Genomic DNA, 15057 nt, shown 5'->3' on the forward strand with positions numbered 1-15057 from the left:
CAAAGAAATCCGACCACATCTCTCCCCACCTCAAAGCTCTGTACTGGCTTCCCCTAGAGGCCAGAATCCAATTTAAACTGGCCTGCATTACTCACAAAGCTCTTTATAACCACTGTCCTACATTTCTCGCACAAAAACTCGTGATATCAGGAGGAACCAGAAACTCCCGATCTGCCAAAGACCTACTGCTGCAACCAGCACGCTTCCAGAAGAAAAAAACCTACAATGGGCCTTCACTGGGGCTGCACCAAGGATTTGGAACTCTCTCCCACCCGCCATCAGAAGACTTCCGTCCTTGGCACACTTTAAGAAGAAGACCAAAACCTTCTTAATGGGTAAATACCTCCTCTAATGAACACGTTACATTATTATCATTCTATGGACGATACCTATTCCTGCACTCCTGAGCATCCCCCAAGAGTTGAGACTATGTGCCTTCTTGTATAATGTATCTACCTGTTTTAATTTCTTTCCCACATGTAGCCGGGACTTTAGACTGCGTGTTTTCTTGCATTATGCATCCCCTATTTTACCCAATTGATCCCTCCCTGCCCAACGCTTTGTACACCACCCTTAATACTGTAAAGTGCTCTGATACCCTCACGGCTTTGGTTCACGCTCTATAAAACTATAAAATAAATAAATAAAAAACACTACAAAAACATATTTGACTAGTACTTATACCCAGCCTAATTATACAAATTCTACACAGTAGTCAGCTCGCTTTGCTGGAAGGACTGTGGCCTAGTGGGGGAATGGCTCATACTTCGGGGAAGTACCCTAAGAATCAATCCAAATTTGGAGAGTTTTTTCTGAGTAGGAGAACAATACTGGACTACTCGCTTCCGGAGAAGTTTGTGTTCTTGGTTTCAGGAGTGCAGATGATTGACAGGCACTACCAGTTCGGGGGGACAAAATCTTGATATGGAACTGCTTGAGTGTGACAAAAACAGTAGCTACAGTCAGGCAGAAAAAGAACCCCAACATATAGTGCATTGGTAGGCGAGAGTTTGGAATAACGTGGCCATGGAGAAACTGACATGCAATTTGTCCGAGACTAGTAAAGACTTATAATCAATCTGGGACCAGCTTTAACAATACTTGACGAAGGGGACTCCCTTCATATTACTTCTACCACAGCTGAAAGCCCTCAAATTGTTCTAGACAGTGAGATATCAGTCGACCTACGAACAGAGCAACGCAGATGATCACTCTTACTCAAGTTTAAAAAGGATGCATTCTCAATATAGAGGGGGGAACGTGCGAACACCAAATAATCCTGCACAGGATGTATGATATTACGACGCGGGTTTTTACCACGCGTGCAGTTACATCGCATGCGTTACAACGCATGCGATGTTACAACGCTATGCCATTAGAACGCAAGTCTTTACATCGACTTGCGCTAGATGGCGTGCTGACATTAAAAAAGTGTAATTTACTATTCCAACTCCAGTCCACTTAACAGTAGGGAAGGTGTTGGGATAGTAAACTACACTATTTGTAATGTTAGCACGCCATCTAGCGCAAGTCGATGTACAGACTTGTGTTCTAATGGCATAGCGTTGTAACATCGCATGCGTTGTAACGCATGCGATGTAACTGCACAGCGTGGTAATAACCGCGTTGTAATGGCTGTTCCCCTCCTGCAGAAGATACTTTGGCTAGCAAAGTACTCTTCAATGTGCGTCTCAACAACCAAGGAGGGGGATGCCGGGCCGAGGCTCTGGGAGAACACGGCATAAATGTTTTGAGGGGGTACACATGATGTCATTTTAGTAGATGCAAAAGGGATGAGATTGTGATATAAGCTTGCTGTTGTTGATAAAAAGTTCTGGTTAAAAAATAGAATATTGAAAGAGTCAGCTAAAGGAGCTCAGCTCATCAATAGAAGCACCCTTTAGGTCAAAATTTCTAAAACGATTGTTGGATCTGAAACTATAAGGTTTGTAACCACATTTAGTGCTGAAAATAGGAAGAATTTTGGCATCCTGAAAAAACAGTGCTGGTATTGCGAACAAACATAGAATTAAATAAAATGTTACTACAAAAACGATGAGTACATTCAGGGAAGCAGAAACTCTGGAATATGTTAAGCCCCTGTAATACGAGTAGATATGCAAATACAAAGAAAGGAAACTGGCTATCGGACAGCTCCACAGTTATTTATATATGTAGTAATTGCACATGTTGTAAATATATGGCAGATAAAACACAAACCTTTTCTAGTTGGGATGGATTGAAAAACAAAATACCATTAGACATTTAATTAACTGCAACACACAACTTTCTGTGTTGATATGGGGCCAGATGTATGACCATTGAATTTTGCAACTCACTAATTGCGACAAATTGCACGTCGCAATTTGCGGGTCGCAAAATTCAATGTACAACAGTGTCACTGACACTGTTTGCGATTTCCCAATGTGATCGCAAATTGCATGCCTCATAATATTAATGAGGCTTTTGCAATTTGCGACCCCATTTGGAATGGCTAGCACTCCCAGGGATGGTGGCCTGCTGATGCCAGCAGACAACCATGTCTGGGACTGCTTTGTCAAACGGGATGCATTTAAAAAAGAAAAATGAAACTTTCCAGTTTCATTTTTTAAGGGCAGGCAGTGGGACCACGCCTGGCTCTTGAAAAATATTTGCACATCCATTCACAAAGGGGCAGGGGTCCCCTAAGGACCCCTTCCCGTTTGCGAATGGTTAACTACCTACTTGAAGTAGGTGGTAAACTGAGTTTTTTACGACTGCAAATGCGGTCGCAAAACACTCATAGATGGCATTTGCACTAGCTATTAGGAAGAGATGCCCTTGGCACGCACCTTCCTAATAGTGAGTCGCTAACCCTATTTTGCGAGTCGCTAATAGATTAGTGACTCGCAAAATAGGGATAGTGCATTGTGCATCAGTTTTTTAGGGTCGCAAACGGGCCAAATGGACACGCTGTCAGTAGGTTCCAGATTTATTTTTCATCAATTGCTTTATTTCGATACCTTGTATCATAAAAGCGTTGTGCAACATTTATACATGAGGTAGAAAATTGAGATCATGCAAATAATCAATTGATACATGGTTGATCTGAAGACTATGCTTACTCAGTACATTTAAACATGTTGTTACACCACAGGGCATAAAATGGTTATCGGCAAAGTTGTACAATAAACATTTCTACAAATTCTTTGCTAAAATCATGCATAATTTAGATGTGAATAGTTAAAAAAGTAAAAACTTGACAATGCAACCTAATAGGCTTGTGTGAAGTGCCTGTGAATTTATATTAAAAAGAGGCTTTCTTGAGTTGAGGTGACTTCTTAATGTGACCTAGAATATAAAATTAAGGCACCCCTTGCAAGACTTTTTACCTAACTGTCCAGGCGTGGCTTTAGAACTTAGCCACCCCACAAACAAAAAGAGCTCTTGAGTCGGATTTCAGAATGCACAGAGCAACCCGATGGTCACGGGTGCCCATGTGTCTGCAGATCGGATTCAGCCATTTGGACCTTGCGGAGTTATAGGCTGGGCAGGCAAACATGACATGGGCAACACACTCCAGCGAGGCTCTGCAACAAGGGCAACCTTCTGTTGTGTGTTTGGGTGGAGGCCATTTTGTTGTTAGTGCGTGGACTGGTAGTGTGCTGAGCCTAAAATGGATATACAATGCCCTTTCTCGTGGGACCTGGATTATGTCCAGGGAGGGCTCGAGGCTTCTGATCTGCTTGTGATTAAAGAATTCTTCCGTTAGCCTGCCTGCGTTGGATTTACTGAGTTCCTGGCTGTCTGTCCAATCCCAGTATATGCGTTTTTTTTTTTTTGGCTATCTCATGATTCTTTGAGGCCCAATAGTGTCATTGTTTTCCTAACATTTGATATCCATTTAACCCTATGATCCTGATCTAGGCTCATCACCTCAGTTAGTGCTGTGGTGTATTTGGTAAGCTCTGGAGTGCGCCTTAGACGGGTCCAGAAGAGCAATGGGCGTAGCTTGGCAATGTCTCTAAACAACCGCCTGCCCATGTCATACATTAAAGGTGTTAGAGGGACATTGCGAGGGAGCATCACCAGGTCCCTCAAAAACTTGTGCTCGGATCTACAGATGTCATCTACATTATCAAACCCCCATACCTCTGCTCCATACAGGGCTGAGCTAACTGCCTTAGCGTCATAGACTGTGAGGCCGGGGCAACTGGCCTACTGTAGGAGGAGCGATGTTCTTTGCTTAGTGCCCCGACCACGCGTTTGTGGCTCATGGGCATTTTGGCTATATGGGGCCTCCATAGCATTTTATCTGAGAGTCGGATGCCAAGATAGTCAAAAGTGCGGACTCTCTCCAGGAGGGTGCCATTCAACCATTCAACGTAAGGTTTTTCCTAAAGGATTTGTGGGGATTGAAAATCATGAGATTTGTTTTAGAGGTGTTGATGACTAACCCCTGAGAATCACAGAAGAATTGGTATCTGTTCATTAGTTTTTGTAACCCAACTGGGGTCTTCAACACCAACAAGGTGTTGTCAGCAAACAGGAGGGTCGGTACTTTGTCGCCCGCCAGGGCTGGAGCATCAGCTGGATCTTCTTGAAGGAAGCTCACCACCTCGTTCACATATAAAGAGAACAGGGTGGGGGCCATGACACAGCCCTGGCGGACTCCCCTGCCAACGGGAATCTGTTCCGTCAGCTGGCCTTGGGTCCCCCATTTCACCTGAGCATAATTACCCTTGTGAAGCCGGACCAATAAATTGAGGATTAGAGGAGGGATGCCCATATCTCTAAGGATCTGCCACAACCTATTCCTGGGTACCAGATCAAAGGCAGTCTTTAGATCGATAAATGCAAGATAAAGACTGCCCTTGCAGATCACCACGACTTTCCAGTATATAAGAAGTAGCCTAAATACCTGATCGATCGTTCCGGTGTTGGCCCCAACGCCAGTCTGGTATTGGGAGAGGACATCTTCCTCCTCTGTCCAAGATTGGATTCTCTGTAACAGCACCCTACCAAACACATTTTGCATTGCGTCGATCAGACTAATTGGTCTGTAATTTGAGGGGTCTTCTCTGGCGCCCTTTTTGTAGATCGGGACCACGTCTGCGCTCTTCCAAGATTCTGGCACTGGGCAGCCACCAGCTATAGCATTAATGGGTAGTCGGATATACCGTGACCAATTTCTGGGGTCAGCGAGGAATAAATCTCCGGACAGGCCGTCTGGTCTGGGAGCTTTGGCAGGGACTATCTTCTTTATCGCTGCTTCTATTTCGGCCAAAGAGAAGGGTTCGCTAGCATTCTCTGCTGGAGGGATGTCTAGGGGGTCGCATGACTTCTCCAGACATGCGTCCTCTGCAGCGCAATACAGTTTTCCAAAATGGTCATACCAGTCTTGGCTTGCGATGTGGTTGGAGAAAGTACCTAAGTCCCTGCTGTTGCCCCGGCTCACTAAGGTCCAAAATAGGTTAATGTCTTTTGCAAGGCTGGCATTCTTCAAGTCCTGCCAGTGCGATTCATCCCACTTGATCTTTGCTTGGTGCAGGGCAGCACTATAGTCCTTTCTTGCTATCTTAACCAGGGGGCAGTTCTTACTTCTGATTGCTAGAGCTAAGGCCGGTCTTTTAAGGCTGCATTCTTTTGTGTACCATGGGTGCAGGCTTTTTAGAGGCGCGCCCGATTTGCTACGCTTGTTAGGTGCCTGAAAATAAGAGCTCAACTGTTCCACTGTACGTAAATGAATGGTAGACACTTCTACCCTGCCGCCTCGATCTGCGACTGCGGTCTGGAGCTCTAGTGTGTTCGTGACCAGGACTTCCCGGATGCCAACTATTTTAGAATCTTGCAGAGACCTTGTGCCATTTTAAAAACATTTGGCAGTTGGAAGGAGCGATCTCGTTGATAGAGGTTGAAATTCGGATGGTCAGAGGATGGCATGGTACATCTCACGGGATCTTCATATTCATGCAGAGGGGGTTGTGGTCGCTGTCGGTGGTGGTGCCCACAAACATATCAATCATTTTACCCCAAAGCCTTACGTCAATTAAGATGTAATCAATGCGTGAAGGGCAGCTAACTCTGTTAAAGGTATTTGCCCCCTGGGTGTCCGGCAGTGGACATTGCGAGTTCGATGCAGTCATGGGGTTGGGCGGGGGATGGACATCTTCAGGCCCTAGTGATGTCCTCATGTATCACTGAGCGACAGCCCCCGACGTGGCGGATCCAGTGTATGGCTTTATTTGTTAGGGAATCTTCACTTTCAGGGCCATTCTTTGGGCCGAGCCTAGGGACATTAACCATAAAATAATTTGGGACGTACGGCAAAGGGGGAGTGCATGGATAATAACTCTGCTGGTAAGATTTCGCGGGGGACGCGTTGTCAATAGTAAACTAGAAGGTCCAGCATGATCTATGAGGGCCCGGGGGCAGCTGGATTACGGTGATCTTTAGGTGTATTGGCCTTTGGGTTGTGTAGGTGGTCAGTCTTCAAAGCTGGGGGGATGTAATTGGGAGGAAGTATTAAGGGTAAAGGGGAACCACAGCCCGATATGTCCCTTTCGTTAATAGATGACCTATTCGCCATATGCAATTGTTGGCCGTGAGAGGGCAAATGGTTTGCACTGACCGAGTAGGGCCCTAGGAAGTAGATATTTGACCAGGACAGTAAGTTCATCGATCATATGTCTCATGGTTACTATGTCGGACCTAAGGGTACGAATGAGCTGGGGAGTTTGCTCTTCATTATGCTCAGCGGTGTGCTAGATAGCTGGGGCACTTCGTCTGTGGTGTTGTCAGGCGTGACCGCCAATGGTGCAAATCTATTTGTACAAGTGGAGGATTTTGAGGGGTCGAGGTCCATCACTTGTCCTACTGCCTGCACCGCTAGTGTGGTATTGCTGTGGTTGAGAGTTCCCTTTCAAGAGTGCTTGTGGAACATGGTGGGAATGGTAGTTGGGTGGGGGGGGGGCTGGTGGGGTTGGGAGGGTATTGGCAGTCATTGCGGGGCACTGTTGGTTCCGTAACTGAGAGACCCTCACATTCACTAATGAGGGAACCTATTCTGTCGAGCACACAATTGCTAGCTGTGTGATTTTGTGATATCCTTGCCTTTTTCCCCTTACCTACCCTGTTGTTAAAACTGCTTCCTGCCCCTGTTCCCTCCATAGCTTTCCTTTTGCCCATAATTTAACCTAGTTGGGGTAATTACAGCTGTTCACAGATGGTAGTCCAGAAAATAGCTTTTGCCCAAGCAACAATTGAATATAAAGTCTGTGTTTTCTAACTGCAGTGGTGGATTGGTAGGTCTTAAGATCGGGAAAAAAGTTCAAGTAAATTAGTTCTTTTTAGCGTCTTTTGCTCTACACAGAATCTCCACAAACGTGACAAAAATTAGCACAGTACCTTAATGGGTTGCTGGGAGGCAATGGCGAACAGTAACACAGTCCAGGGATGAGATGAAAGAGGGGTGGCCCTGCCCTGCCTCTTCCTGGCAATGAGGGGCAAGGACGGGCCCGCCCTTGGCCCGGGCTTTGCTTAGGCATGGCCCTCGCTGCGGTGAGTGTTAGCGCTTTTTAAAGCGCAGCAGGCTCCTCCCTCCTGGGAGCAAGGTACCCTGGGGCTTGGATTCCCCCAGCAGATGGTGGTGGCAACAGTTGAGCAGCACGTCCATTTTTTATACATCCTTATTTGAATGAATAGTCCACCTTTGGCAATTAAACTCCCTGTGAGCATTATTAGATTAAGTCCAGTGAAGTATTAATATAATCTAGACAGGATCACAGATAATGCAACTGAACATGTAATCTAGTCACATCTAGAATTGAATATGTATCTAACATCTTTCTACTCTAATCCTATGTGTTTGTCATATCTTACAGATCTCTGAGGAAGAGGCAGGAGGCAACAAAACACGTTTGCTTCTTCGTCAATCAACTTTTTGGGAAACCTCCATATCTGGGCACAGATTAATATTCCTAATTAAATCGTTCTTAAAAACAGTAAATGGGTTGTATGAAATACAGAACTAAATAGGCTGAACGTGAATCAAATTTGAGGCGGTAACATCTTGATAGGAAAAATAATGTTCTTTTTATGAAAAGGGTTTAATATATATCTTTTTCTTCTTTGTCTTTCTTATTTGAGAGTAAGAAGTAAAGAAATTTTGTTTACTGATCAATATTATGTCGTTATACCTCAACTGGATATCTTCTCACCTTCATAGTTAAATTGAAAATAAATATGTTTGCAGCTAATAAAAGGGTAGAAACTGAACAAATTTAATTTAAATTTCAAAAGAAAAAACATATAATTTAATAAAATAGTCACTAAATAAACCAAAATGGCTAAATTCAATCTTTCACAAACCTTTTCTAAAAGGGAAAGTAATGTGAACGAGCAGAAAGGTTAGCAGATAGGTTGCAATGTAAATGCATGCAAAAAACAGGCACTAAGCCTTCAAAGGCCTCCCCCTTCCTTCTGTGTCCCACAGGTGACAGTAAGGTCAGCTCCATTTTTACGGAAACATGAGGATCCTGGGCCAATGTAAGAAAGTGCTTTGTACTTGCTTGCCCAGAGGGGTGGGAGGGTTGTTTACAACTATGATGAAGACTCCCCTAGAAGAGAACTAGGATTACTAGCTTACTAGATCAGTAACTTTTAATTCTTTTCCAGGGGATCCTCATCAATAGTCACAATCACAGAATAGAATAACAAGCCCATCCCACAATAAAGGTAGTAAAGGAAGTAAGACACCATCAATTATCAACCTAATTCCTTAGGAAAGCATGCCCTATTTGGGTTTCCGCCCTGGAGTTCCAATCCAGTCAAATGTGCATTGTCTTGTGAATGCTTGCACGCATCTCCAGGTGGCAGCCTTACTTTGAGAAAGAAACTTTACTTAAAAATGCCACTGTCACAGTTGTAACAGCGCCACTGTCACAACTTTCTCTCTTGTGGAGTGTGCTTTAGGCCTACCATGAAGCACTTAATTTGCCAGCTAGTAAGATGCACAAAACTATCCATTTAGAAATTGATTATTTTGTTCTGGATAAACATGTCCTTATGGGATTTACAAACAGAAAATCTGATTGCCTTATCACATTTGTCTTATCCAGAGTATGAAGAGCTCTCTCTACTGAGTTGAAGGATTTGAAAAGAAAGTTGGTTAAGAAATCGTCTGTTTGGAATGAAAGTTTCAAACCTTTTTTTAAAGAAAACTAGGATTGAGTTCTCATGACTCTCGATTGTAATAGGAGACAGTGCAATTCCTGAGAACACAAGGCTAAAACGTCACTCACTCTTCAGAAATTAGTGAATGGAAATCAGAGTGGAGAACAACCCAAGGTACTCACTTTGCCATTTATTGTTTCACTGATGGACCTTGCTAATTTCAGCATCTCGTCAGAATCCTGAAGACATCTAATGAGGAAAATAAAAATAAAGTGAGAGACATCTCATTACTATAGCACATAGCAATGCATAATTTCCAGATTACTTAAAGCACAAGTTACTTACCTTCGGTAACGATATATCTGTAAGAAACATTAGTAGTGATAGATTCCTTACCTTAGAATCACCCCCAGGCGTCAGACTGGATCCGGAAACTTTTCGTCAGCAGTACCCCTGCGCGTTGGTAGGCGTCGTTGTGCGGCTCCACGTGCGTCGTTGGCTTCGTCGGTGCCGAGATGACGTTGCTGGTGCTACTTAGCCGCTCCCACGCGCGCTGTCGTAAGTTCTGTAGACGACTTTCCGCACCAGGAACACAGAGCCATGCAAGAAACTGACCACTGGTGCCACGAAACTAGGGCCCTGAAAGGGATAACCCTAACCCCAGCTATCAGTTCGCAGAACGGGGAGGATGGGTGGGGCAGTAAGGAATCTATCACTACTAGTGTTTCTTACAGATATATATTGTTACCGAAGGTAAGTAACTTGTGCATCTGAAAGAAACACACAGTGATAGATTCCTTACCTTAGAATAGATACCCCAGCAATACCAACCCCGGTGGTAAGTCTGCGAACCAAGATCACACCAGAAAATCCTGGAGAACAGAACGGCCAAAGAAGCAGTCTCTCCGGACTTGGCTGTCCAGGCAATAATGCTTGGTAAACGTGTGCAGCGAGGCCCATGTAGCTGCCTGACAGATGTCATGCAAGGGAACTCCCCATTCCAAAGCAGGAGTGGCTGCCGTCGCCCTGGTAAAATGAGCGTGCAGCCCCACCGGAGGCTCCTTTTTAGCCAAAGAATAACAAGCCTTTATGCACAGAACGACCCACCGAGAAATGGTCCGCTTGTCCACTGCCCGACATTTCTTGGCGACCACGTAGCCAACAAAGAGCTGGTCATCCACCCGTAACTGTTGTTTGCGGTTCAGGTAGAATGAGAGCGCACATTTTGGGTCCAGACGGTGGAGCCTCTCTTCCTCTTTTGAGGGATGCTGAGGCGGAAAGAAGGTGGGCAAAATAATGGTCTGCCCGATATGAAATGCAGTGACAACCTTTGGGAGAAAAGATGGACGAATTCTTAGAACCACTTTGTCCGGATGAACAGAGAGAAAAGGCGGTTTAGAAGAAAGAGCCTGGAGCTCGCTCACTCTTCTGGCAGAGGTGATTGCCACCAGGAAAGCTGTCTTTAAAGTGAGAAGACGAAGAGGACAGTTGTGAAGTGGCTCAAAGGGAGCACACATCAGATATGTCAGAACCAGGTTTGAGTCCCACTGAGGCATTATGAATGGAACAGGAGGGAAAAGATGAGTAATGCCTTTCAAGAATCTATTTACAACAGGGGACTTGAAAAGGGAAGGCTGATCGGGAAGTCGTAAAAAGGTTGAAATGGCCGAGAGATAGCCCTTGATAGTGCCCAGAGCAGAGCCCTGCTAGGCCAAAGTAAGGAGGAATAGAAGGACCTCTGAAAGAGGGGCAGAAAGGGGATCCACAGCCTTTGCTGTGCACCATGCCAAAAACATATTCCACCTGCAGACGTATAGCGTCTTAGTGGAGGGACGCCTGGCTGCCAAGATTACATCACAAACTTCAGGAGACAGGTCAAAAGACGGCAACTGCCGCCGCTCAATCTCCATGCAAGGAGGTGGAGGCTGGACAGGTTCAGGTGGAAGACCGTCCCCTGTCGCTGCGACAGAAGATCCACCCGCAGAGGCAGTCGGATCGGGGGATCGATAGCCATGTTGAGTAGCTCGGGATACCACATTCTTCAAGCCCAGTCCGGAGCCACAAGAATGACTTGGGCCCGGTCGCACTTTATCTTCTTCTGCACTCTGGGTAGAAGTGGTATAGGCGTAACGGCGTATAGTAGACCACAACTCCACTCACGACGAAAAGCGTCGCCTAACGAGTGCCGCCTTAGAAATTCCAACGCGCAGAACTGATGACATTGCGCGTTCTCTTCAGTGGCGAATAGATCTAACTAAGGCTCTCCCCACTGCTAAAAGAGACCATGCACCACGTCCGAGTTCAGACGCCATTCGTGATCCATCATGCACCGGCGGCTGAGTTTGTCCGCCCTGGCATTCAGAGAACCTGCCAGGTGTTGAACCATCAGGGAAATGCCCTGATGTTCCAGCCATGTCCAGAGATGCAGAGCCTCCTGACCTAGGGTCCATGACCCCACCCCGCCCTGTTTGTTGCAGTACCACATGGCGGTGGTGTTGTCTGTGAACACCTGCACTACTCTCCCCTTGATAGGGGGAAGGAATGCCTTTAGTGCAAGTCGGACCGCCCGAAGCTCCAGAAGGTTGATATGGAGCCGGGACCCTGCCAGAGACCAGAGTCCTCTGATTTCCGCCTCTCCCATGTGGCCGCCCCATCCCAGAAGGGATCTGCCATTGACCCAATCGCGATTTGTGAGCCACCACTGCAATTGTTGTGCAGCGCCCTCCGAGATCAGGACGTGATCGGACAAGTTGCCCTGATGCTGTACCCGCTGGAACTTCAGGTCCCACTGCAGAGCCCGCCTATGCCATCTGGCATTATCCACCAACAGGATGCAGGACGCAATCAGGCCCAGTAGCCGGAGGGTCATCCTGACCGAAACCCAGGACAGAGGCTGAAAGATCGGAATCATAGCCTGAATATCCCGGACTCGCTGCTCGAGAGGATAAACCCGAAACTTCACCGAATCCAGAACTGCTCTGATGAAGAGGAGTTTCTGAGAGGGAATCAAGTGCGACTTCGGCACGTTGATAGAGAACCCCAGTAAATGCAGGAGGTCGGCTGTGGATGTTGCCGCTCAGGCTTGTGGCTCTGAAAAGTCTGGAGGTGGGAGACGACTGCTTGGGGCGAGCCCGCCTTCAACAACCAGTCGCCGAAATAGGGGAAGACCAGAACCCCTGATCTCCACAGATGAGCTGCGACCACTGCCATCACTTTCGTGAACACCTGAGGTGCGCTGGTATGGCCAAAGGGGAGCACGGTGACCTGAAAGTGCTCTTGGCCTACCGTGAACCGCAGGTAACACCGGTGGGCAAGCAGGATGGGGATATGAAAGTAAGCGTCCTGCAAGTCCAACGCTACCATCCAGTTTTGAGGGTCTAGGACAGACAACACTTGAGCAAGTATGAGCATCTTGAACTTCTCCTTCCGAGGGAAGCGATTCACGTTCTGAAGGTCTAAGATAGGACGCATGCCCTTGTCCTTCTTGGGGACCAGAAAGTAGTGGGAATAACACCAACAACCTACTTCTGGCCCAGGAACGCGCTCGATGGCCTCTTTGGCCAAGAGGGCCGTGACTTCCAATTGAAGAAGCACAAGATGGTCCCCCGACATGCGGTGGTACTGAGGTGGCATGACTGGAGGGGAAGTCTCGAAGGGGAGGAAGTAGCCCCTTCAGACAATTTGCAGCACCCACTTGTCCGATGTGATGTTGCGCCAGTGGCGTTTGATGAGCCTGGAAGGTCGGACTAGAAAGGCTTTGCAGTGGACGCTGCGGGGGTGGAGGTGGACTGACCCGCCCGCTGGCCCCCAGAACCGCATCGGCGGTTCCAGGGGCCGCGCTGTGGATGTTGCTGCTCAGGCTTGTGGTTCTGAAAATAACGTTTTGGGGCACCCCTTCCGTGGCCACGAAAGGAGCGAAAGTGGAAGGCGGAGGAGGGCGAGTGGCCGACAGGCCCAAGGACTTGGCCGTAACCCGTGAGTCCTTGAAGCGCTCCAACGCACTATCCGCTTTATTGCCAAAAAGGCGAATGACATCAAAGTGTTCTGGACATCCCCTGAGAAGACAGTTGTTCTCAGCCAGGCGTGGCATCGAAGCGCCACTGTCGTGGAAATCGCCCTGCCCAGCGAGACAGCGGTATCGAGCCCACAACGAATAGTGAACTTTGCTGCGTCTCTCCCAGCTGCTACAGCTTGGGAGAGTACTGTCCATGCCTCCTCCGGACATTTGGGCAGCACCTGCGCAACCGTATCCCACAGAGTGAGAATGACGGCCCAAGAGGCATGCGGTGTTCACCGACCGCAGCCCTAAGCTGTCAGATGAAAACAGCTTCTTGCCAAGCTGCTCCAGCTTCTTGGATTACATATCCGGAGGTGCGGCAGGGAACTCGCTCTCAGAAGCAGAGGCTTGGACGACCAAGCTCTTGGGAGTGGGGTGTTGGGAGAGAAAGAGGGGGGTCGCACGTAACCGGGCGATGGCGTCGGGCCACCTTCCTGTCCACAGGAGCCCCTGTGTTGGGCCTGGACCAAGTGCCCAAAAGGACGTCAGAAAGTGCGTCATTAAATGGCAGCAAGGGCTCCGAAAAGGTCGCCGCCGGCTGAAGCACTTCGGTCAGGAGGTTAGTCCTGATGGCCATTGTAGGGAGTTCGAGATGGAGGGCCTCGGCTGCCCTACGTAATACCACTGTGTAACTGGCTCCCTCCTCCGTAGCTCCATAGACTCCGGAGCCGCGGTGGTGGCACCACCCGCATCCTCAGCCGTGTTGCGCGACGGGAAGTCAAGGAGCGACGACGCTTCTTCGACTTCTTTTTGGAATGCTTCGACTTACCTGACCCGAGTGCAAAGACTTAGATCCAGAGGAATGATGGTGACGGCTCCGCGACCGATCCCTCGAACTCCCAGGGGACCAGGACCTTGAGCAACGCGGAGCCGACTGCCGGACTTCCAGCAACTTTCGGGACCGCTTCCGCAAAGTCTTCCGCGCCATGGCCCGGCAGTCAGGGTACGACTTGGAGTCGTGGTCGCGCCCCAAGCAGTAGAGACACATGCGGTGTGAGTCCGTCACCGACATCATGCTGTAACAGTCCTCACAGTTCTTATAGCCGGGCATCCCTACGACACCAGGTGTCGATCGACTCAAAGAAAATGAGACAAAAGGCCTCGAAAAAACTCAGTCAAAAAGTGACTGGGGGTACTAGCTCTTCCTGGATCTGCGCTTGCTGGCGCGGAAAAAGAAAGAACTGACGTCAGCGCGCATAGGCGCATCTAAGTGGCTCCAGCAACGTGTCTATCCATCTCTACACCTAGACCCTGATCACCTATTTGAAGCAGAGTGATTTGAGGGTTATAAAGTCTTTGCCGTTGGACACAGTTTACTCAGTGCTAGTCTAGAAATAGACATGTGACCATCCAGGGAACCAGTATCCAGAACCAGGTCTTTTCACAATTTTGCCATAGGAACCTAAGAGGTTCCTCCTCTTCAAATGACTATGAATTGAAGTTCTGCATATTCTGCATGCTGAAATCAAGTACAACATTGATGAAAACTGGGGGTGTGGCCAGGCGAGCCATGATGGTGGACTCATCTGTTTAAGACTCCGTGCAACAGCCCGCACATCGACAGCCATACATGCCCGTGTAGCCCCAAAGCAAGATGGGGAAAGGAGTTCCCGCTAGTGACTCCCCGAACATACATCAGGCACACGACACTGGGGAGCAGGAGGAGCGCTCAGCAACGAAGAGGCGCCCGGTGGCAATAAGGGGAACGCCGGGCCGACGGTGAAGAAGAGGCCCAGCAGGTGCGAGATTCGTGGGAGGGGGCCCTGACAAGAAGTCGCTGCCCCCTGGTGAGAACCCGGAGCAACCCTGTCTGGTGCGGTGACGTTGCCGCCGGAGGCCCGAGGCTG

The 15057-nt window shown here is 47.9% G+C and overlaps 1 protein-coding gene across 2 annotated transcripts in view; it reads right to left on the bottom strand.

The window, feature by feature from the left end:
* UBA6 (ubiquitin like modifier activating enzyme 6) overlaps positions 1-15057 on the bottom strand; it is a 658681-nt gene that overhangs the window by 393953 nt on the left and 249671 nt on the right. For both annotated transcript variants that reach the window (XM_085636514.1, XM_085636515.1), the window contains one exon: positions 9336-9402. In XM_085636514.1, coding sequence (XP_085492640.1) covers positions 9336-9402 — 67 coding nt within the window. The remainder of the gene's footprint in view (positions 1-9335; positions 9403-15057) is intronic.

Source organism: Triturus cristatus, chromosome 2_1 (genome assembly GCF_964204655.1).
Source record: "Triturus cristatus chromosome 2_1, aTriCri1.1, whole genome shotgun sequence".
Lineage (NCBI taxonomy): Eukaryota > Metazoa > Chordata > Amphibia > Caudata > Salamandridae > Triturus > Triturus cristatus.